The sequence below is a fragment of the Apis florea genome, unplaced genomic scaffold, assembly GCF_048593485.1.
Source record: "Apis florea isolate Af1SG1 unplaced genomic scaffold, ASM4859348v1 contig_3785_pilon, whole genome shotgun sequence".
In the NCBI taxonomy this organism is placed as follows: domain Eukaryota; kingdom Metazoa; phylum Arthropoda; class Insecta; order Hymenoptera; family Apidae; genus Apis; species Apis florea.
Window position 1 is genome coordinate 490,216 of NW_028256852.1, and position 25,060 is coordinate 515,275.

At 26.8% G+C, this 25,060-nt stretch overlaps 3 protein-coding genes across 5 annotated transcripts in view; 1 reads left to right on the forward strand and 2 right to left on the reverse strand.

The window, feature by feature from the left end:
• Positions 1 to 15,638, reverse strand: part of MCU (mitochondrial calcium uniporter) — an 86,414-nt gene extending 70,776 nt beyond the window's left edge. Inside the window, exon 1 of one of the 2 annotated variants that reach the window (XM_086915500.1) lies at positions 15,333 to 15,638. Coding sequence is in view for 1 of the 2 variants with exons in the window: in XM_031917833.2 (XP_031773693.1) it covers positions 15,333 to 15,437 (105 nt within the window). In the remaining variant the exon portion in view is untranslated. The remainder of the gene's footprint in view (positions 1 to 15,332) is intronic. The other variant, XM_031917833.2, reaches the window with a different exon arrangement.
• Positions 15,639 to 16,160: 522 nt separating this feature from the next.
• On the forward strand, positions 16,161 to 18,196 carry Amt2l (Amt-2-like protein). The gene is made up of 2 exons (XM_086915497.1): positions 16,161 to 17,169; positions 17,258 to 18,196. Exons 1-2 carry the CDS (start codon positions 16,465 to 16,467, stop codon positions 17,951 to 17,953), a joined length of 1,401 nt encoding a protein of 466 aa, XP_086771623.1. The 5' UTR covers positions 16,161 to 16,464; the 3' UTR covers positions 17,954 to 18,196.
• A 7-nt stretch (positions 18,197 to 18,203) lies between these two features.
• The window catches only part of sfl (N-deacetylase and N-sulfotransferase sfl), a 160,187-nt gene continuing 153,330 nt past the window's right edge, over positions 18,204 to 25,060 (reverse strand). For both annotated transcript variants that reach the window (XM_086915488.1, XM_086915489.1), the window contains exons 6-13: positions 24,472 to 24,815; positions 23,577 to 23,865; positions 22,762 to 22,890; positions 22,503 to 22,685; positions 22,199 to 22,419; positions 21,791 to 22,069; positions 21,274 to 21,571; positions 18,204 to 21,204 (exon numbers count right to left, since the gene is read on the reverse strand). In XM_086915488.1, coding sequence (XP_086771614.1) covers positions 21,094 to 21,204; positions 21,274 to 21,571; positions 21,791 to 22,069; positions 22,199 to 22,419; positions 22,503 to 22,685; positions 22,762 to 22,890; positions 23,577 to 23,865; positions 24,472 to 24,815 — 1,854 coding nt within the window. In that variant the 3' untranslated portion in view covers positions 18,204 to 21,093. The remainder of the gene's footprint in view (positions 21,205 to 21,273; positions 21,572 to 21,790; positions 22,070 to 22,198; positions 22,420 to 22,502; positions 22,686 to 22,761; positions 22,891 to 23,576; positions 23,866 to 24,471; positions 24,816 to 25,060) is intronic.

A 25,060-nucleotide genomic window follows, 5' to 3' on the forward strand; every position in this document is an offset into this window, starting at 1 on the left:
AATAAAAATAATAAAAAAATCATCAGAAATACCTCAAATATAGAATTTTAGACTAATTATTATTATAATTTGTAAAGTATGTAAAAAACATCTAAATAAATTATCGATCTACCTTTTTATTTTCACTCAATGAGATATTTCGGAAAGTGCATTTATCAAAGATCTTTCCTTTGATGTCAAGAAAATCGTTTTTCAGTCTCCACTAGTTGTTGAAGTTACATAGATTTCTCAACCTCTGTGACATCGTCCCTCGTACAATGGTAATGGAAAATCACGGATTGCGAGGACATGAGATCATTGCAAAGTCTATTACCTATTGTACAAACTTCGAGGAACGAGTCCTTTGTCATGATAAAAATCGTTGATCGTATTGAAAGTTGTGGAAGATCGAGTTTTTAAATCTCGTCTGGTACAATGGATGAAATGAAGGGAGAAAAGAGAAATTACTAGACAGATCCAATTTTAAATAAATTGTAACTCCCCGTGAAATATCTATTGAAACAACTGAACGTGAATCCTGATAGAATTGGAAGTTTCGTCCGTATAAATCCAATAACACGATTTAGAGATTGTATCGAATTTTATTTGCATAGAATATGAATATCTTAATTCTATAGTATCGGGATTTTTTACTGGAATGGATATAAAAGTTACATATACATGGATGATAAATATTTTGAAATAAATATTTTATAATTTTATACAATTTTATCAATATTTATTTCAAAATTATATATCTTTTGTGTCGAAATCTATGAATTAAAAAAAATGTGAACACATTCATTTGTCTCTCAAGGGATTAATTTTAAATTGGAGGACAAATGAATTTTTGAAATGAATTATTGAAATGAATATGTAAGAGATTTTTTTTTAAATTTTCTTAATAAAAAAAAAAACCGTGATAAATATTCTTCCGTGTCGAATACGAAAAAAAAAAAAAAAAAAGCTATAAACAACATGTCTCATCTAGCTACAGTTTATTATCCTCTAGCTTAATGGTGTTCCACTAAGTGCTAATTAAGCCGTACACATAAAGTCTAACAAACTGGAATGATTAACATGTATCTTGGCACGTGATCTTTTTTTTTAATAAGAATTATACAAATACACTTGAGTTATATTACGATTATAAAAATTATTGATTTCTTAAACAGTGATATTCACGTTATTAATGCTATTATTTAATTGCACAATCTAACTTAATGAATCAGTTAAGAATATTTACGATAGCTGGATTTAATTTAATTACTTAATATAGAGGAGAAATTTAAAATTAAAAATTCCGGAAGTAAGATATTTCGACGGTTATATTTTCAAAATAAAAACAATTGGTATAGTATTTTCAATTGTTATCGATTCGATCACGCTATTTTGTCATCAATTTTATGATATCTACTGAGAATATGATTCTATACAGAGTCTAATATATTATAATATATTTATAACGTCAATAACGTTAATAAAATTGATGAATTAAATGACATTTAAGAACATATAAACATAATATAAGTCAATATAATGAGCATGATATTTCTACAAATTACACGTGTCAATGAGAGCTAGCTGTTATCGTGACTCAGGGAATGATATCAGTATAACAACTTGTTTCCATTGCAAATATATATTATTTTTCTAACGATTTTTTCATTGTAACGATCTAAAAATTCTAAATTTTGCTTTTTTATTTTTTTATTTTTTTTTTTAACATATCACAGTTTATATCTTTATTTTATTTTATTAATGACTTATATAATTATTAGATTATTATCATTAAATTATTGTTATTGTTAGATTATTTTTAGATTAGATTGAGAAATTATTAAATTATTATTAGTTAGAATATAAAGTTAAAGTTATCAATAAATTATTACTTTTATATTAAAAATAACGTTCATTATCAATTGTTATATCATTTAAAAATAATATATTTTATTGATCTAAAATTTAAAAGGTAAATACTAATTATAAAATTATGTTTTATTTCATTAAAAAGCTATTTTTATTTCTCAGTAATACGATACCTCAATACGATAACAGCTACGATTCCATGAAGGGATTAGTTGTTCCGCTTCAATCAACCAAATAAATGACTTGTGAAAAAGCTATTGCAATATAATATGAAGTGTAAAATCTTAAAATATAATAAATTAATCAACAAAAGAAAAAGAATAATTGCATTATTTTCTAGTCATTTTTTATATTTTCTCAAAAATTAGATCTTTTAACCTCTACATTCATTTTTATAGCAAATAATTGGTAAATAAATAGAAGAAATATTATAAATTTGTAAAAAAAAAAACATTTTTTTTATAAATAAATTTATAAATTTTTTTATATTGATATAATATATAAATTCTTTTTTCCATGATATTTCCGCGCGTAATTAATATTGCAATTTATAATATATCATTAATTTAATCTTAAATAATTATCTAATCATTCAGAAATACAGATAGATAAATAATTAAATTATTATCGAAATATTATGTATCCATTAAATTAATATTGTTAATATAAAACATTGAAAATTTTATTTTATATTTTTAAATTTCGTTCTAAATAAATTAAATGGAATTGTAGTATATGAATACGAGGGATAAAAATCATTGAAAAATCAAGGATGCTATCTGATGCTCTCGTCCATCCAGGCATGTGTCACAAGCATTATGATTAATTTCTCGATCCGTACGATATGAAGTGAAAGACGGAAATGATTTGTGATAACGTGAGCCTTATAAAGACCGCTATTTCAAATGACGCGGAAATACAAGTTGTATTTATTTAATGAAATTATAATAAATGATTTGTAATGTTTGAAATATTTTTGCATATTTACACTTTTACATTTATTGTATATTATATAATATGAAAGATAACAATTTATATATTTATTTTTTGCGTAATTATTAAAATTTATATTTGGTTAAAAATACTTTTATTACTATTCATTAATCGTTAATCAAGGATAGCACGTGTAAGAATTCTAGATCATACGAAATTAAAAATTAAAAAAATTCATATTTTCATAATAATTAAATTATTATTTTAAGTGTTTAAGTAAAAAATTTCTGAATATTAAGAAATCGAAAATTTGTTAATACTGAAATAAAATTTTGTTACTCTACTTTTTATCATAACTAATAAGTATTAAAAATATTAGAAATAATAACGATATTAAAACTCTTTTATTTAATATTTTATAATAAATCAAATTGTCCAATTAAGAATGAAGTTTATTTTATTACAAAAAATATCTTTATTATAATCAATATCTCTTGTTAACTTTAAATAATTGTTAAGATTAAAAAGTAATTAATGTTTCCAAACACTAGATTTAACTAACACTATTATTTATTCAAGATATTGATTTATAGTATTCGTGACGTAATACATTTATAAATAGATTACAGATCAAAATATAATAGGATTACTAGAAAAGTATTTCAGATGTAAAATTTTGTAAATATTACAGAATTAGAAATAAAATAAAACGAAACAAATATATAGAAATTATATGTGGATACATTGAATGTCTCAAAATATAGAGATATTATTTAAATAAATTTATTTTGGAAACATGATTTGTAAATAAAATTTTCATTAATCTTATATCTATATTAAAAAACATATTGTAATGTTTAAATTAAAATGGACATATTCACTACTTATTTGTAAAAATATTCAGACACTTTCAAAATTTTTAATAAAATAGAAATTTTTTAATAAAAATTAAATATATTATTATTGGCTTTAATATTTTCTTAATTCTACGACATATTTTGAACAATCTAAATATTTTATATTAAAAATTATTTTTATTAATAATTTATTCTATATTTTATTTGTTATTTTTTTTATTATCCAATTGTTTGAAAATGTTTGTGCATCTGTATAATATTAATTTGATAATTTAAATTTACAATATATCTGATTTGTAAAAAATACTTCTCTTTGGTTTATCTTGTAATATTTAAACAATAAATCAGTTCATTTTTCATTTTTCACGTAACTAATAAATTTTTCATTTTTATCTATATATTTTACTATAAAATGATATGTAATAACTTTTATAATATTACATATAGAATCTCAAAAAATAAAAAATTTGATGATTTATTATTTGAATAAAATTGAGATCGAAGAAAAATATACTTTTATTTTTGGAAGAATATTTGGTAATTGCAAATTTACGTTGTTAAATTAAATTAATAAAAATTATGTAGTTTCATAAATATTTTCACAATTGGACTGTCAAATAAGTGAAAGACAATATATATTAAAGAAAAATAATAAATTCGTTCAAAATTGTCAACAAAAAATAATTTTTAATATTTTAAATTGCTCAAAATGTGTTACAGAATCAAGAAAATATCAAAACCAATACTTAATTTTTATAATAAATTGCTATTTTTTTATCAAAAAACTATAAATTTTTATCAAAAATTTCGAATATTTTTTCTAACGATTGTTGTGATTATATTTAATTTTTAATATTATCATACTATATTAAATTAGTTAAATAAATAATTACTTGTATAATTTAATATTGTACTTTATAAGGTACAATAAATAATCTATGGACAGAAACAAATTTGAATTCATTTTTTTGATAATTAACAGAGATATAGATCGTTAAAGTTAAGCATATTAGCGTCCAAATATTTTTATGGGTAAGATAAAATTTTAATCATCTCATAAAATTGTCCAATCATATAAACAATTTTCCTATTTCTGTCACAAAATTGTTCATTTTGAAGTTATAAATTTATTAGAAATTCAATAAACACGTTTATTGAATTTCTAATAAAGCATCAGAGAATATACATGCTACGAGTTTTACGAGTTTATCAATTTTAGAGTTCCATGAATTCCTTTTCATGAATTCGACAATTATTGTGCCATAGATAATATTTAAAAAACAACAACATGGAATAATACTTAAACAAAAAAAAAATTAATGTAATTTGAATTATATGCTATTTGAATTATAAAAGAAAATTGCATACTTTTCATAGAAGTTCCACTCAGTTTGCATATTTTGAACGAAATTACGAACTTGGTTGAAAAATTTTATGCAAGCCTCCTCCCCTATTTCATGTTACTATTATTAAGGTAAGAAGACAAGTAGAGGATTCATGATTCTAATACCATGAAATTTATGAAGTGAAGATAATACAGATAATGGTCTATAATTCTTAACAAAATCGATGAGATCGACAATTTTCTTTAATCAGGATATAACGTTGAAGAAGTGAGAATCATGTTATGTAAAAAAATAAAATTAGTATTGATAAAAATTTCTAAAAAAAATCAATGAAAAATAATTATATTCAATTATAATACTCTTTAATAAACAATTTTTCCATCGACTCAAATATGATTAAAATCTAGAAGATTGTCAATTTAATTACAATATACAAATTTTAAAATTTGAGAGATTTTATCTTTCTTGATGAAACTTTGATAAAAAAAATCGTCGCTTAATACAACTTTCACAACTTAGCTTGAAAACTACTACTTTGATTAATAACATTGGAAATTTCCTCGAACCAAAACAATTCTTCATTCAAACTTCCTTAAACTTCGAGTTATAGAAGATAGGTTTTATTTATAACAAAATTTGATTATTTTTAAAAATTGTTTTTAACCAATAAAAATAGATATTTTTTTTATAAAATTGATTTTCAACTTTTAGAAAAAAAAAAAGGAGAAAAGTTATAACAAACGAATAAAACACACGATAACAAAAGATTGCGATTTGCGTGTAAAATTAAGGTGATTGTATTTGGATGAAAAATAAAACTCATACTAATCTAGATAAAAGTCATTTATGGTTCTATAGAAATAGAAAAAAAAAAAAAGAAAAGAAAAAAAAGGAAGAGAGTTCTCTGGGTCGAGAGAATGTACGGTAGAACAGATCGATGTCCGTGGCGCCTGCCGCAGACTCCGCAGTCCAGAGTTAGGCATTAATTCGTTGAAATAACGAAATAACTAGTTAAAAATTTCGAATAAAATTACCCTTAAGCAATTATTTATTAAAATGCCATAAGTAATTATTGCTTAGAATGTTAAATAATATTTATTCGTAGCTATTATAATTGATTCGCTTTTCATATAACTTCGGCCGTTTGACACAATTATATACGATTATTATTATTGTTTTGAACAATAAATAATTGAAGTTACTTATCAAAGTAACTTTATTCGTAACTTCAACTCATTAAATTTTGTCCAACACTGCCGCAGTCTATGCATTTCTCCGACTGAGAGAACAACGTACTAAAATGGAACTGGATGTACAGTGACAATGTCCAGTTATATTATTGCAGTTATATATATTTATGCTTGAGAAATTCGATTCTTTTGAGCAATTATTGATTACCTTGTTCTTTTAGTGAACGTTTGTAATTGTTTTTATAATAAATTGTATGAAGAGAATGTAATTTATTTGATAGAAAAATATGATCGCTGTCTTTCTTTTTAAAATAAAGCTTCTTTTTCTGATGATAAATATAATTTAACAAATAATTAAAAGTGATATTTACATTTGTTAGAAAAATTATCAAAAATTATATTTTATGATTTTTCATGATAAAAGTTAAAATAAAGTTAATGAAGAAGAGAATATTGAAGAATTGTATTCGAATTCCCAGTAAAAATTTGATATCAGGAACAAAAAGATTAATGATAACTTTGGAAAAGAAAGGAAAAAACAAGAATCAGTATATTCGTATGCACCTTAAAGATAATTGTTATGGTAATAGAATGGGATATTTTGTCAACAAATGCACGTACATATAATCGAGGATAATGCGTAGTAAGTGTTCATAATCGTAAACTTGTAGAGAGTATACATAATAATTGTTTTATTATACTATGATATACTATGATTGTATCTATGTAATCAAAACTGCAGAATTGCTTTATACTGTATATATATGTACGTTGCTAAAATACAACATTACATTTATCAAATCAGACAAATTAATTGCAAGTGCTTTTGATAAAATGAATGTTGGCATTTACATCGCGAATCGTACACCAGAAGAAAAGTATTCGATATTCGAGATGATCAATTAATAACATATTTGGTGTTTGCTTAAAAATATATCAACTTATACAATATAATCAAAGTACTTCGAATTAATAATGGAACGATTGAATAATTATCATTTAATAATCGTTGATATATGAAAATTGTACAACGATAAATATTTTCTTTAAATATTTATCAAATAAGAGAATATTTGATTAATTAGTTAATTTCTTCTTAACAAAGAAACGTATGAATAAATTAACAATTGTTCTGATTACTGATTAATTTTGCACAAAAAATTTTCGGAAATTCATTGAAAGATTGATTAACAAATTTGGAAAAGCAATTTTAGTTGAATAAAAAATAAATAATTTTTGATTTCAATTAATTTTATTATATCTTATATATTTTATTCTTTTATTCTTTTAAGTAATAAAGCTTTTACAAATCGATTTATATAAAATTTGGCCGAATAACATGTATAAGTGCATACAGAATAATTACTCATGAAAAAATAAGGAAAAAAAAAAAAAGAATAAAATTTTTCATTCAAAATTTCGTTTTCAAGAAAATCAAATTTAAAAAAGTTTTAAGTAAAAACAAGTAAAATTGGCTACTAAATTTTCTGTTAGATATAAATAAATTATCCATAAGAGATTATTATACATGTGAAAATAAACAAAAAATAGAATAGAATTTAATTTTTTATTCTTGAAAAAATCGAAATTAGTGAACACAGTCAAAAATTTAAATAATAAATTTTCTAAAATTCGTATTAAATGAAATAAAATTAATTCCACATTTTTTAAAATCTTTTATTTAATTTTTATTCGTATTCAATTGGAATTTAATCATAATTTCTCGTATTCAAAAAATTTTTTCTTATTTTTTTTTTTATAAAGAATTACCCTGAGGTAAAGATGCCCGCTACATGTATTATTATTAAGTTATAAATATTCAAAATAATTTATATTAAATTTAATCAATTTACATTACTTATTATAATTTAAGATAAATTTTGTTATTTAATTCAATTTAATCTGAAACATATGTATGATAAATTATTAATTTTATTAAATACTTTATAATATTTCGTATTATTCGTGTTATAATATTATTTCGTGTTATTCAAGATAAAAAGGTAATAAATTTAATCAATTGTGCTCTACGATTAAATATTTTGTATGAAGCGTTCCAACCAAAATATCTTAATTTTCAACGCAATATAAATCAATAGTAGACAAGACCTAGTTGGCAAACTTTATCAATAAAACGAATGCCAAAATTATTTGCAGCTTTAACAAAGTGTTTTTTTTTTTTTTAACTAAAAATATCTCTTTATATTCAAGAACCAATATTCAATAGATTCAATGGGAAAAAAATATTAATGTTTTTTTAAAAATCTAAACAGTATAAGAAATCGTAGATCAATCCATTATTTAATTACATTTACAAATCACTGCATGTTCACATATAATAAAAATAAATTTTTAAAGAATATTTCTAAGGATGAATTTATATATTTTTTTTTTTCCTAATTCCAAAATTAAACCACAGTTTTGAAGATATGATAATCATACGTTTACAACCATTTTGAGTTGATGTAAATTCCAAGTAAACGTTCGCTCGCATATATCAGCTTTGAAATTTACTCCTTTATTAGCAATCATATAATTTTTTCCTTTAAACCTTTCTTAATTACATTTTGTCCTAATTAACTATCTCATTCATTAATAAGAAAATATTATTTTTTACTGACATTAATATTTATTCTTACTTATTATTTACGTTACTTTTCTACATTAGAATTAGAAATTGAAGTTTTCTATTGTAAAATTGAAAATAATTAAAGTAAATTTTAAATTCAATTTAGAGATATGAAAATTAAAAAGAGATTAAAAAAAAGAAAATGAAAAAATCTGATGATAAAGATTGTCTCGTGATTTTTTTCAAATTTTTGCTCTCACTTAAAAAGAATTACAATTACTAAGTGGCGAGTCGTGTGAAGAGTGCATGAGAGAGCACTTGCCGTCTGTTTGCCAACTGTTTCTTGGTTACAAAACTACCGCTTGACATCAATTTTTTCATTCAGGAAACGATGTTGTTTGATCTGAAATAACACTGTTAAATAAGTGAATTTAAACGTCTGTTCAGTTGTCGAGGTGTGTCCTCGAAATTACAAATCGGTTCAAGAATTTCTCACGGCCACGAAAGATTATGATAATTAATACACGTTGCGGTAAATTAACACGGTGAAAGTTTCATCGCGTCTAAAGATTTACGGATAACATGTGATTGCACGATGAATACAAATGTGCTATGTATGAGGTTCAATTAAAATCGGATCGCAGATGTTTGTGCAAATTCACGTTTCTTTGTAAATTAATAAATGAAGTTAAATGAAGTTAAATAAAGATTGGATTTTCTAGTTAATATTAGAATGGTTATTTTTTTTTTATAAGTACATAAATAATATTTAAAAATTAAAATCTGAAATTAATTAATTTATACATATAATATTTGTTTTGGTATTAATTCAAAGAATTAAATGTTTAAATATGATGAGTTTTATTCATCTTACGACGTATTTTTTTTTTACATTGTTATCCCGTTGGAAAATATATTTCCTTAGAAAATAACGTTTTGTTTTATGTAACAGATATGGGTCACTGAAATCTAAACATCAGTGATTAGGTTATCACTAATGCAAACATGAATATCTAAAAAAAATATTTTTCATAAATAGATTTTATTAATTTTTTTAAAAATCGGTTAAGATCGAAACATATTTTTATTTTTAAATCAAGAAACGAACTACACATTATGCGATCTACTATTCTACATATATAAAATTTGTGAAAATAAAAGTAAAAATTTCTTTACTTTGATGATACATTTCAGAATTCTAACAAACACTTTAAAAGAGAAAATTCTCTCGTTATTGGACTTGAACTTTTCACGCTTTTGATTTAATATAATTAAACTCTTTTAAACTTTCGACTACTATTGCTATCTCTATTATTCCTTGGAAGACTTTTAATGAAACAAAACTCTATATCCATATATAAAAAAGAATCTTATTAATTTCATACGACAGCATATCTATTTATTTATAGTTAAAATTATTTTTATAAAAAAATTTCATTCTGTTCATAGTTTGTGGAAAAAGTGTTTTTATTTATCTTTATCCATTATATACAAATAAAATATAAAAAATAAAAAAATTAATACATCCATAGTCGATAAATATTAACATTATAAAATCATTAACACTTTAGTCACGCAATGTGAAATTCATCACGCCTACAAATGTGATATACGCGTGAGTCAATGACTTTTTATGCAAATCTATGTCAGAGTAATGACCGATGATTCTAGTATTTATTTATTTTTTTTTTTTTTGCAGTGATCTTTTAACAGTTTCTATTTATAATATCTTCTAAAGTATGAAACGGCAATTTGAACGAATCATTGCACAGAAGAGCAATTTATTGTAAACGAAACCAACTCGAGGACACTTTTATACGTTTTTGAACATCATTCCTATTAATTTTTTTACCGACTGAAATTTCATTTAAAATCATTAATTCGCGTAAAGCTTATTAATTAAAGAGCTTCTTTGAAAAGAGACCAAATTTTCTTCAAAAATTTTTAAATTTTTTGAGAAAGAATGGGGAAGGAGGAAAGAGGAATGGAGAAAATAATATTTAAAACGTGGAATTGGGATTTGGTCAAAATTCAATATGGTTAGAGTGATTAAATTACAAGTCAAATTTTTATGCCATTATATTTGCTTTCAACAATGAAACAACAAATAAAGAAAGTAATTAAAAAACTTGAGATAAGAATATGATTTATCGATAGAAACTATTTTTCATTCTATATTTGATAACGGAAACAAGAAAGATCGATGTAGAGCCAATGAAGAAATAAATTTTCCTTCCTAATTGAATTCGAAGAAAAATATTTTAAAGAATATTTAAGCATCATTTTAATAATAAATATAATCGATGATCAATTAATAGAGGACATATTTTACGATCGCATTATTCATTCATTGTATTCATTATCGGATTATTATTACTCGATCGATAATTCGATCGAGCAACAAATGTAGGCAAAGGAGAATCCTCTCGTTTATGTCGAGAGATGAGGCGTATGATTACGCAAGTTGAATCACATGATGCGTTGGATGACATAAATGCATCAGGAATGCTTGAAATTGTATGGATAAATCATACAAGATATTTCGACTACAGTTTCAATGTAATACTCTACTCTACTCTGTATCGTGATCTATCACGAGTATAATTTGTAGAGTAATTTGATACTAATCTCATATATTATGCAAATCCGACGTATATGATTAATATTTGGGATTATGTGAAGAAAAAATTTTAAAAGAATATTCTAAGATTCTTTTGTATTTAATAAAATATAATAAAGAGAGAAACAAATGATATAAAATGTGTAAAATTAATTATTGATTAAATTAATTAATTAAATTAAATTAAATAATTAGATCGTAATTTATGTTTATGATAATTTAATTAATTTTTGTATTTGTTTTGTTTTCAACAAAGTGGAAAATATTTTGATACTTATTTGTTTTTAAAACAAATATTAAAAACTTTTTTTGATAAAAATAAAAATTCAAGAATAAAATTTTACTTTAATCATTATTAACTCAATTTTCTTACGAAAAGTTAGAAAAGTTAGAAGTTAAGTTAAAGTTAATTATATTGCCTATAATACAAGTTTTATATTTTAATTATCAAGAAAAAAAAAATGATACAGTTTTATGTTGTAATATCACTAAAAAATTTTTTTCATATTCTATGGATCTGTTTCTAACATAAAGTTTATTAAATACCAGACAAAAGGCGGTAGTATAGTTCTTGTACATTATAAAATTTCCAATTTTTACTCTTCAGATAATAATATGTATGAAAATTGGACTTATTTATCTTTTTCTGAGACGTTATACTATTTTTTGCATCATATATTGATTTGTTTCAATAAAATGAAATGAATTTTATAATCTAAAATTATTAATCATCCAATATGAATTTTGGTTATAAATCAAGTTAAACAAATTTTCGAATCTTATACAGGTGTTCAAGATATTGTGAGACATAACACATATAATTAATCATGATAACGAATTGATGGCGTCACTATGTGCACGAATTATTATATAATACTATCATGATATACATTCTAGTGCAACGACGATTCCTTTGATCCTGCTAAAGCTAATACTTAGTTCGATCAAAACCGCGATGTAATTAGTCTACTGATATGGATGGAGATAGCGAAGTGTATAATCTAGATGAATAAAATTAAATTACGAAATGTCTTTTTAATAAATCTCAATCTATAAATTTATTTCACACATTATTGCAATTTTAGTGTACAGATTAGAATTATTGCCATTATTTATGATGATGTTATCAATAATAAATATTGATTAGTGACCTTTAACGATTGCTATTAATTATTGATTACGCATGATGATTAATGATATTACACATAATATAAATAGAGTTTTCCCTTGAATAATGCGAGGGTTAAGGACGCTAACTGTTCGCGTAGATCAGTGATGAATAAAATTTAATAGTTGAAGTTACGATAATTAAAAAGTTACTTCGATAATTTATTATTCAAAACATAATAATAATAATTATATTGTCAAACGGTCGAAGTTATAGAAAGTGCAAATCGATTATAATAGCTATGAATAAATATTATTCGAGCATTTTAATAAGCAATTACTTAAAGTAACTTTATTCGAAATTTTTAATTAGTTATTTTTTCAACGAGTTAATATCCAACTCTGGCGTAGATAGTAAAAATCCATATAATTCGAAGGAACCTCTCTCGTTAAGAAACACATATTTCTATGATAATCATTTTTCTATAATTTTTACTAATATATTTATACATATATATCATGTAATTACATTATATATATGTGTGTATTTTCTTAGAACAGTACAGTAATACAGACTAATATATATAAAATGCTAATATTAATTTATGAGATAGGTAAAAAATGATTTCTAAGAAGTAGTTTTTAAAAATCGAAATAAATAGAAAATGTAATATTCATTTTATTATTATTGGTTATTCCTTAGATTATAAATCAGATAATTTTATTCCAGTTATTACTGTTGACTTTAAATATCGCAAAAAAAAAAAAACAAAAAAAAACTATGTATAATCAAAATCGCATTCTACGAAGGACAATTATAGATAGTAATCATATAATTTCGCATAAGCTAACAGACGATTTATTAAAAAGCTTATATTTTAAATCAAAATTGTGAGTAAATTTCAATTTTTTTTTTTTTAATATCACAATATTTGTTTTAACTATAAAATAAAAATTTAGATTGAGTTTTTATTAAAGATTGATTAAATGGTTGCTATTATACTTAGAATTCTCGTATTAGCCTCAAAGGAATAATAATAATAATTTTTTCTGATGCTATAAAATGAATGGATCACTAGAGACTTGTTGAAAATACATTTTTTACTATTAAAGAAGAGATGATAAAGATTCCTATATTTCTTCGTAAGCATCGATTGTTATTTTAAGGAGAAAATTTCTATATCAGTTCGAATCTTGCCCTCTTTTTATTGTTGATTATTAAATAGCTTTTGTCTCTAAATATCTTGGACACGTACTGATTTAGTCTACACCTTCAACGTCAACGAAGATGAATGGGGCAATAAAAGAGACATAACTGTTATTCTAAATTTTCAGGATACTATCTCATTCTTGTTTTATATTTGAAACATTTATTTCTATTTATGTAACCATATATATTTCAAAATACAATACAAATACAAAAATTAAATAAAAATTAAATTAAATATGAATTTTTATATTAATATGATAATTCAATTTCTGAAATAAGATAAAATCATATTGATTATTTGTGAGATTTAATTTCATTATCTGCAAATTAAACTAAATTTAATCTATAAATGAATAAAAAATAAACATGACTTCGTAATTATCCCGAAAACAAAAAATTGCTATTTATTCAACAATTTTTGATCTTCAATTATATAATTATAAATTGATATAGAAAAATAAATTATAATAATATATGATTTTATACTATAAGAATTATAAGAGTTTATATTATAATTAATTAAAATTTATCCAATAAATATTATCTGCTATAACAGAATATTATAATATATTCCCATTCATTAACTTAAATATTTAATATTTTTCTAGGCAAATAGCATACAAGCAATATTTAAAGGAAAGTAATTTTCCATTTTAATGTCGATTGCCGATGTGATGAAAAATTGATTTATAATTTTCTTGACTCTAACGAACATATTTAATTTATAATGTTTGACAATTTTGAATTGAATTGTTTGACAACGCATGCTATAATCAACGCGGCAAGTTTGATATCGAGGCAAACATAATTAGCATTAGTTATAACAATTAATGTTGGCATATTTTAAACGTGGCCCTTGCAAGATTACTAGATCAGAACATATAAATTCTTATTAACTCGTGAAACGATTTATTACATAGTATGATAAAAATATCAAGCATGATATGATGATAACTTATTGTTGTATTATATTGTTAATGAATGAAGTATAATTAAATTGAATGAAACGAAATACTTTTTTGACAAATAATTGCAATAGCAGATTTTATAATCATATACAAATAGACGGAACAAGAATTTAAACAACTATTATAGATGTTTCATAATTTTCTTGGAATAGCATATAGCAATGATATTTATATCATAAATAAATGAAACGATTGTTTGTTTATGTGTGTGTACGCGAATAGATATTTAAAAAAAATATTTTAAAAATAACACGAATCCTTCATTCCACGTTTATGGTATCCATATTTGATTAGAACACAAGAAATATGTATTATATACGCATCGTGGATAGTATATACCGGTAAAATTTTGCAAATTCAGTTTAATAATTAATTATCTGATAATGATAAAAAGAAATACCGATTTCAATTAATCACCGATCACACTTGTTGTTGTTCATATTATTAATAAATTCATTCATGCTATGCATTATACACAGAAAGGATAATGGAAGGAAAAGATACTATGTATATGAAAGAAGAAACGACGACATGTAAACGTATAATCGTAGAACTTAATAACCTAATAGAGATTGAGGAAAATATGCGATTTTAACACGATAAACATTGTTAAAATATATTATGTAATATTATATTACAAATGTTATGTTACTATAAATAGAAATAATGTATGTCAATACTCACATTCCGGTAATTTTTTGTTGTAACCAGGGTGGAGGATACAGTTAACACGCGGGATACTTCATACCATTTGACAACGTATAAAGAGCGGCAGCATACCGTAGCCATCCTTTTATAATCTTTTCTCTGTCAAAATTTTAATAACGAATATTTCAAAACTATTTCTTTTTTTTTTTCACGAGTCACTTTACACCCAACACTGAGAAACGAGCAACCGACTTCAAGCGACTACCTACGTCGACGACGGGCGGCATCGCTTACCGACTCGTCCCTGCGACTCCAGACCCCGACCTTGCAGCGGCCAATAGCGTGACATGCGCGAACCGCGCTTTGTTACTTGCCATTGGTTCGCTAGTCTCGAACCAATGAACACTCTACATGGTTATCCGCGCGGAATATATTGAATATTTGAATTGCTAATCCGTGGATTTTCTATTTATCCGATTATTCAACATATTAACTCTTTACAGATACTCTCTCAATTCTGATTCTCGACAGGTCGAGGATATTTTTTACATAAAATAAAATTATAAATTATAAAAATCTAAATATTAAAAATAAAGAAATTGTTTTATGATTTTAATATTTATGATTTTAGAAATTGAACATTATACATATCAGAATTTAATTTAACTTAATTTAATTTTATTCAATGTATTTATTTATTATATATTATTATATTATTTTTCTTTAATATTTAATAACTTCAATGTTGTAACGATAAGTAAAGAAAATTAATTTTAAAATATTGTTTGAGCGATAAATAAATATTCCTTTTTAAACAATTATCTCTATATCATTTTTAAAAAAAAAATCTTATTAATATTTTATTTTGCTATTATTACTTTTTTCGACTTATTAATATTTTATTTTATATTATAAATACTTTTTCCATTACATGTTATAACAATGTGATAGATGCTATATCATACGTGCTCGTGGCAGCACAAACGACGAACATCAGATTATGTCTAATCAGTGTTAAACTTTGACATTTGTTTTAACCTTACTAAATTTATAATTCCTTTTGTGTATCGTGAATCAGAGAATTGTGCTTTAAATGGATAGCTTTTAGCATTTTAATAATGTAATCAAAGATATTAATTTTGATCGATTCTTTTCTTACACCAAAGGTATGACTAACATTTTGGATTTCGACTATTATTTTTACGATTATTCGAATCGTACTCAAGCCTTAGAAAATATAATCGCAAACATTCCCACATGGTTGAGTTTCGTTCGTATTGTTCTTGTTATATTACTGCGCGCTGGTTATGTACTAATACATATTGGTAGTGTACCGGTGAACAACATCAACTTAATTTTATTGCAAAATATTATTGACATCTGCTGGATAACGATGGTCTATTCATTGCTTGGAATTGTCATCGCCTACACTGGCGACTTACACGGTGTGATAGGCGCAGGACATTGGATTGGTGACCACGATGTCGATAAAGACGAGCTCATAACCGGCTGGTCAGCTGTGGTGATCACATCTGCAATTTGCACGAGCGGCATAGTTGGTCGGACACATACCGTCGGTTATATTATCATAGGATTTTTACTGGCTGGTGTAGTGCAACCATTTTTAATCCATTGGATTTGGACACCCCATGGATGGATGCGAAGAAATGTATTACATAATGAACATGTTCATTTTCACGATTATACCGGATCTGTGGTTATTCATGTCGTTGGCGGATTGACAGGATTGATAGGCTGTTTGACACTTGGACGAAGAATACTTCGCTTAGACGCTATAGATGAAGCAAGCATTGCTGTCGGTGCTTCAGGAAATGTTTTTGCTGGTTACTTACTTGTGTTTATAGGTCTACAGGTAAAATTATACATTATCAATATATTAATATTTTCAAGTTTTGTTTGCAAATCTACACAAAAACAATATGGATTATTTTCGTATTTAGAGCCTCAGTTTGACAAATATTCAATTAGAACATTTCGAAATGAAAATTAAAAGAAAACACAATGTCTTTGTCAACAATATATTGGCCGCGAGTGCGTGCAGCTTATTTGTCGTAATCTTTCATTTTGCATATCCTCAAGAGGAGTTTAACCACTGGACTGTAATGAGATGTGTACAAGCAATGATAGCTGGAATAGTGGTAATATCTGCTGGAGCGGATGCTTATCCCCCATTGGCAGCGATTATTCTGGGCGCAATCGGAAGTATAATCTTTTATATAGTTTCGAGATATGTGTTTCGAAGTGCACTTGAAGATTATTGCAACATTGTAGCTACTCATCTGGTCTGTGGTATATTGGGAAGTTTCTTAGTCCCCTTTTTTTATGTACAAGAGGATGACGATGTGAAATTAGTTTTATTAAATTTTGGCTGGCAAATGATTTGTTTAATCGTAGTAATTGCTGTAGTTACAGTTATTATGTATATTGCCTTTATTATTTTGCAATTTGCCGGTTTGCTAAGAAATAGATCGGAATATTTGAATCATTTAAGAGCTAATGTAGCTGAAGGAAGAAATCAAAGAAAAAATCTATTAGATAGATTGTTCCATATGGATAGAGATGCTGTTTATCTTCAACCGGGTATGAGTTTTGGTGAACCACTCGGTCTTCGTAGAACGCAAGAAAGAGAAGAATAATACAGACCAGATGAAGCGAAAACTTAAAAAAAAAAAAAAAAAAAAAAAATCATTAATTTATATAAAATATAAATTTTTAAATATTTATAAATATTTATATGAAACCGATTAATCAAATTATATCAATTAATGCAAAGAAAAAGATTTGATTTTACTTCAAAAAAAAAAAAAAAAATTAAGAATCTCTTTTATAATGAATTTTCAAAATATATAACAATAAAAGGATAGTTATAAGAAATTCAATATCAAAGATTTTTAAACCCTTGTTTTATTAGAACTTACGGATTATTCATACAGTATTATTATTACAGTATTTTACAATAGAATAATTTTAAGTTAAATAATTAAAGTTTCTATTAAAGTCATACACATATTCTACACGCGTCTTTTTTTTTTCTTTATTCATACAATGATAGTTTTTCTCTCTTTTTCGTTTTTTCGTTTACACAACAGCCTGTTAGGACATCTACAAAATGTTATTTTTCACGCGTTCATTTATATAATTTGAAATGCAAATACGCGCGTGATTTTACATAAGCAATATTTTATCGTTGATTCACTTTTAGCTTTGTGTAAAATATTAATGATTTACATTATTATTGATTTACACGCATAAATATAATGTAATTAGTGATCGATAAATGAAATGAATACTTAATAATTATAATTGGATAAACTACTTGATAATTTTAATAAAATTTTAATACAGATTATTTCAAACATTTATATGAACAGACAATATTTAAGTAAAAAAAATTAATGAAATTTTATTTTATTATGTTAAAATTTTTATCTGCTTTCGAAAAGATTTATTTAAAGAAGCGTTTATACATATGGCAGAACCAACGATGAAATAATGCTGATTGAAGCATTTAAAACTTCGTATTCGAATACTGAATATCTTGCTATAATTTTAGCGATTTCAGTTTGTCACGTATTATTGTCAGCTGGTAGCAAATCGGACAATTTTTGCTACCGCCATGCCATGAACAAAATCGATTAATATTGACTCTAGAGATTCGACGCCGCAATTGGTACAATAATACAACTGTATATACAACACTGGTAAAATGGCACGATTTGACAAAACAAATCAATCGTTTAATGTTAATACCATTATCGATAATTATTATTATATTAACAATAAACTTTGTACATGTGATTCGTTAAACGTCACGTGACACGACGTTTTAACGGCAGTATAAAAATGAAAACAAAATATACAAAATGTAACATAACATTGATAAAGTAATATAAAATGTTTCGTTACTGATGATACATGATGTTTTTTTAAATATATATTTTACAAAGAATGACGTTTATATAATTTCTAATGTACATTTTGGGTCAAATACAAATTTTGTAATGTGTATTATTTTTGCGATGATCAAATAATTACAAATAAATATTTATCATGTTAACCTTTTTTTTTTTTATTTTAAGTAACAAGAATTTTTTAAAACGAGACACTATTATATAATTATTATAATTTATAGATGAATAATGTTAATCAAGATAAAAAAATTAGCATATCAATCGGAAATAATCGGATCAAATTTAAGGAATTAAATCTAGTTATGAAGAGAGTAAAAATTAATATATCGTATATGTATAAGTAACGAAGATAATTGTAACTGATATGTTTCCAACAAATAATTATCGTCATTAGATTATTTTGTGAACAACACAATTTTATTCACAGCAGTTGATCAATTTTCATGATATACGATTCGTTATAATATCATCAGGTATTAAAGTTTCCAAAAATCTCATGATTTTCTTCAACAACGAATAACTATTTTATTTTGGAACGTAGGATTATTATTAAATCCAAAGTTTGTATGCTTTAAACGTGACAGTATGCAGTTATTGCAAATGTAGGCAGTTATCACTTCTCCACTTAACGTCATCATACGCCAAAAAATGATCATCAATAACCATTTGTGAAATAATTTCTGATTTTCCATCTTATTAAGTCATTATCGTACACTTACAATCACATCAAAACAATACAATACAATAAATGTACAAACGGACGCGATCATACATCTTTTATCGACTTTCTATCAGCAGTACCAAGAATAGTATTGTCAAAATATACATAGAATCATCATATAGCTTTTTTCTTGTTTTTTTTTTTTTTTTTTTTTTATTTATTTATTTACCTTTTTATTTTAATACGCTTACACAACGAGAATTAATGTACATCGTGTCTCTGAGAGAGTAAGTGGGCGAGAAAAAAAGTTCAAAGTTTCCAAAAGTCTCACACTCGCAGAAGCAATCCTGCAATTAGTACCAAAAGTGAAGGACTGACGGATCGTCGATTTAAATATCAACAAATTTGATTTATCCATTAATCATTTTCATGAGGAAATAAATCTCTTCAAACATTACAACATGATTTGGACAGATCTTGAATCTCACAAAAGTCAAGTTTCTAAAATACAATTTTTTTCTTTTTTTTTTATCTCTTCTAATTTCACTCGTCAAAGCATCCTTCTTCTCTTTACTACTCAAATTTGATAAAGAGTCATTGTACTCGAGTCGACAAATTGTTTACGATTATCATTACGCAAAGTCAAAATGTGCGTTCCTGTTTGTGATCTTTTGATTTAATTGATATAATTGTCGTCTTCTTCGTTGAAGAAAAATATGTTCTACTAAGATTGAAGAAGAATTTAACTCGAGTACAAATTATAGAATTCTCTTTTTTTTTTTTCTTTTTATTACATTATAATCTTTTAGTAGTAAAGATCAGAACGAAAAGCGTCCAATCATTATAGACGGATGATGGCACCAGCGAACGGGCTGTAATCTTAATAATCATGTTCTCTACGACGCCAACAACGATGACAATGATAATATAACGTTAATAATAGTGCTATTGGCTTAACAACGATCGACAGTCACGATTCACCTTAAAATCGTTCAAGTGACTAGTTTCGCAGGCTTCCCACGGATCTTAGGCCAAACCACTGGGATAGGCCACTGTAATGGTCCTTCCGTCGAGGATTTGGAGTCCAGTGGAATATATCGAATGTACAATTATGTTACAGATCTTCAGCTAATAACCGGTGAATTTCGTTCACCGTAGAGATAAACAATTCAGAAACGGTGTCGTTTCATATAATCGACGTTTGCTAGGTCATCACCGTGTCGGTAAGGTCTTCCTTCAGCCATTGTGGGATAGTTCTCAACCCGAGCCGTTTCAATAATTTTACTAGGGCTGTGTTGTGGGATAAATAATATCTCTGCAAAGAGACAGATGGATTAAACCGATCCATTTTTTTTTTAATAAGTTTTATTATTATTATAAATACCTGTAATAATTTGTACGATTTATCCTCCATAGGCGGATATTGACGGCCTTTACTCTTGCCAAGGCATTTCGTTCGATCCTCGTTGGTAACTTGACAAAAGAATCCTTTCTTCGGATCGTACCTCAAATGGGACGAGTAATTGAAAGCGGGCGTGATCTTGAGGAACCTTTGTAACTCGTGCAACGTCTCTACAGGATTTTGTCGCAACTGTTCGCCGTCTATAATGTGCAATTGCTGAGGCGGATAATAGGAAAGCCATCTTTCCAGATGTTGAGCGTATTTTCCGGGATTTAAACATCTGTAACAGATTCGAACAATAATATTTGTCACGCATTCTTATCTTCTTATAATATAAACTTGGATCTTTGCTTATCTATGGCAACAAGATAATACTATTATTTATATTCAGAATTTTTTAGCGACTAGTTTTACTTTTTATTTGGGACAATCATAGGCGAGCACAGTGCTCGTTGTTACAACAAAATTATTCGAATAATTGTACGCTATTGTAACCCACCTATTCCTGAGATCGCGTAGGGGTTTTGGTGCTGTATCGCTTGCGGTGATAACCGAGTGAAAGGAATAATTATTCGCTACAGGATCGCCGTGAACTCTCGTGTGCTGGTACCATGAATAGGCACGCCTAGCGGGCGAAAGTAGTATAGTAATTAATTTTGCTCTGGGTAGAAGAGCGTGAGCTCTGCGTGGTACTAATTCCCCATCGAAATAAGTTGCAGATTTTTCGAACAGATACCGCGAACTCTCGTTTTTCGATGCTGGGAAGAAGCTCATGTACCTGGAGGATGGAACAGAATGACAAATAGATGTGGATTGATACGATTCGCGTGTTTGTTATGTTATATTAAATAACGTATCACGTCGAAATTAATGAACGTGTTAACTTCGTAATTTCACCTTAACTCACCAATCAAGGCCTTTGTAATAATTTTTCCCATTGAAGAACTGAATCTCCTCGAACGTGTCGGGACTTGGCAAATTGCTGCTTATCGCAGGATGAATGGAGAGGAAGGTGTAGAGAGCAGTGGTGCCGGTTTTTTGAGGGCCAATTACCAGAAACCTTGGCAGTTGGTCGCACGTCTTGTTCCTCGACCAAATCTTTTGATGCCTCTGATCATCACAGGGATTCTTTAATACGAAAGAGAAGCTTAAATATTCGCAACTTAAAAAAAAGTTACTGTACTCGATATAGCAGTGTAACGACAACTTACACCCCACACAGGATCAGATTCCTCGGGATAGAGTTGAAAATATCTTTCCGCTAACTGAAGAGGCGGTGCACTGGATAATCTCAAGTTCGTCCAACATTGGATGAATTTGATCACGGACTCGAAGGTGTACAATGCCAGACGATCGTTTCCATAATTCGACATGTGCGTCATAAAAATATTGATCTGAAAGAAATGGATGAACGCGTTAGAGAAAATTTTCTAAAACAAACACAGATAACACAGGTATTGGATTACCTACAGGATTGTGAACGATTGTCTGGAAGAGTTCGCCACCCTGTATCGATCTGTCCAGCTTCTCTCTTCCGCCTGGATATCTATCGATGAAGATCGTGTGTGTGAAAAGGCCACAGGTTTGTCTCGGTAGAACCTTGCACAGAAACAAAGAAAAGAGATTGTCACGCGTTTCGTTTTATCGTTTAATTCATCGGCTGTATAGAACTGTTCGCTCCAGGGAAATCAATCCTTTATTCTTCTTTATCGGCTCGACGCTTGTTTAACCGTCGAAAAATCCACAAAAGAAAGACTTTACTTAAAAAACGAAAAGACGTTTCGCTTGCAATTTTATCGGATTTTATGTCGTGTCGTTTATTCGCTGTATCAAGTCGAGCCAAGTTCGATTTTTATTCTCAACGAAGTTTCGAAGTATTCTTGTTCCTCGAGACAATGCGGATAAAAGTGTTGAAAAATTGATGGTGGTGGAAAATACGAAACTGTTGTGAGATTATCGATTCGTTTATTGCTTTAACTTGGTTTCCCAGCAGACAAGCAGTTAATGTCAAATAATTGACATTGTAGCAGAGAAATAGTTTAAAATGTACTTCTTTAATAAATATTGTAAAAGACTTATTATATACAAATAAATCTTGTCTATTGTAGTAGATTTTTTTTTTTATAAATTTTATATATAAATTGTTCTATAATATATATTATTGTTAAAAAATTTTAATTTTAAAATGGATCTTTATTAATTAAATATTATTTTATTTCTTAAAAAATACTAAAAAAAAAAAAAAATTATAATCGATGTTAAAACAATGATTAAGAAAGATTTACCATTATATTACGATGAATAAATCCTCTTCTTAATCGAGCTGGCCTCAAATGGGGATACTCTTCTGTGCTCGTGACTTTGATGTTCCACACTCTTTTCCACGCTTCATATAGTCCTTCGTGGACCGGATAAACGCCGGAATGATGAGGACTTACGCTGTAACCGCTTCCTGTTGGGATTCCGTGGTCTTTCGCGAATTGTTTGTTCAACGCCATGTCTAATTGTAGATGCGTTACATTCTCGTAAAGGTGAGGTTGTTGATGATTCCACATGTGAGAAAACCACGTAAATCTGCAATTTAAAGAATGTTGGTTTTAATTTGAAGAAAAAAAAAAAAATATGTCGAGTAAAATTGATCTTTAAATCTTTCTAATTAAACGATTGGGAAAAAAAAAATGGAGGCGAACAACTTTATCTGTTTGTTTCGTTTAATCAATGATCAAAGTGTGTATAATCGATTTTATGATTTTAATTGGTGTCGAGGAAACGAATTACTCGAACAAATCGCGACGATTCACAAACAAGTGCAACTTCCGCGATCAACCGTAATACGTCAATTTGCGCCAATAGTAAATCCTTCTGCGCTCTGTTTACCATCCTATTCGCGCAACAACTTTCCGCCAATTCCATTTCCCTCGTCACACGCGTCGTGAAATCCATTCACAAATCATTCTTAACTCGAGACCGTAGAAAGACATTAATCTTGTAAACATGCGATATTCATCTCTCGTCGTTTCACGTTCGACATTTTTTCGAAACAAATTACCTTAAACTGATCATTATCCAAATACTATAATAACTATAAGATTTCTCATCTTATCTGAAAACACGATTATTTCTTTTGTTATTTATCGATAACAAGATATTAAAAAAAAATATATATATATATATATATACCTGTCGACGTTCTCCAGAAGCATATCGTCCCCCAGATTTTCCTCGGAGGTGCCGTGATGGAAATATTTTCCAGAAAACCCCAAGTTAAATTTGAAACCAGGCACCAACGCTTGGATCCTCTGTTGAGTAATCAACAGCGCCATCACGTCATCCTTTCTTAATCTCGTTCCCTTCTCACCGACGAATATATCATCGACGTCCACCAAGATCATGCGATTAAGGCTTAGGCTCAACTGGCCGTGGGACAAGTAGGAGAGAGAGTCGAGCAACAACAAGTTGTGTAGCCAGAATCGTAATCCTCCGCCGAAAAAGACTCTCTGAATCCCATCGTATCTCCCGTGATCCTGCATAATAAAAATCCAATCGTAGGTTCGTTAAAGTTTATCGCGTTTCAGTTTCATCAGACAGTGGATATGATATAATCTGATCTTTGTCGTCGTTTAACAAGCGACGTTCAATATACGTGTATATTTATATCTTTTTCTATATTTCGAAGAGAATGAAACGAGAATTAAACGAGACAGCTCGAAATAGCTCGTTTATCGAGAGTGTAAACTGATAACGAGTTCGAGGTATTTAATATATCGAT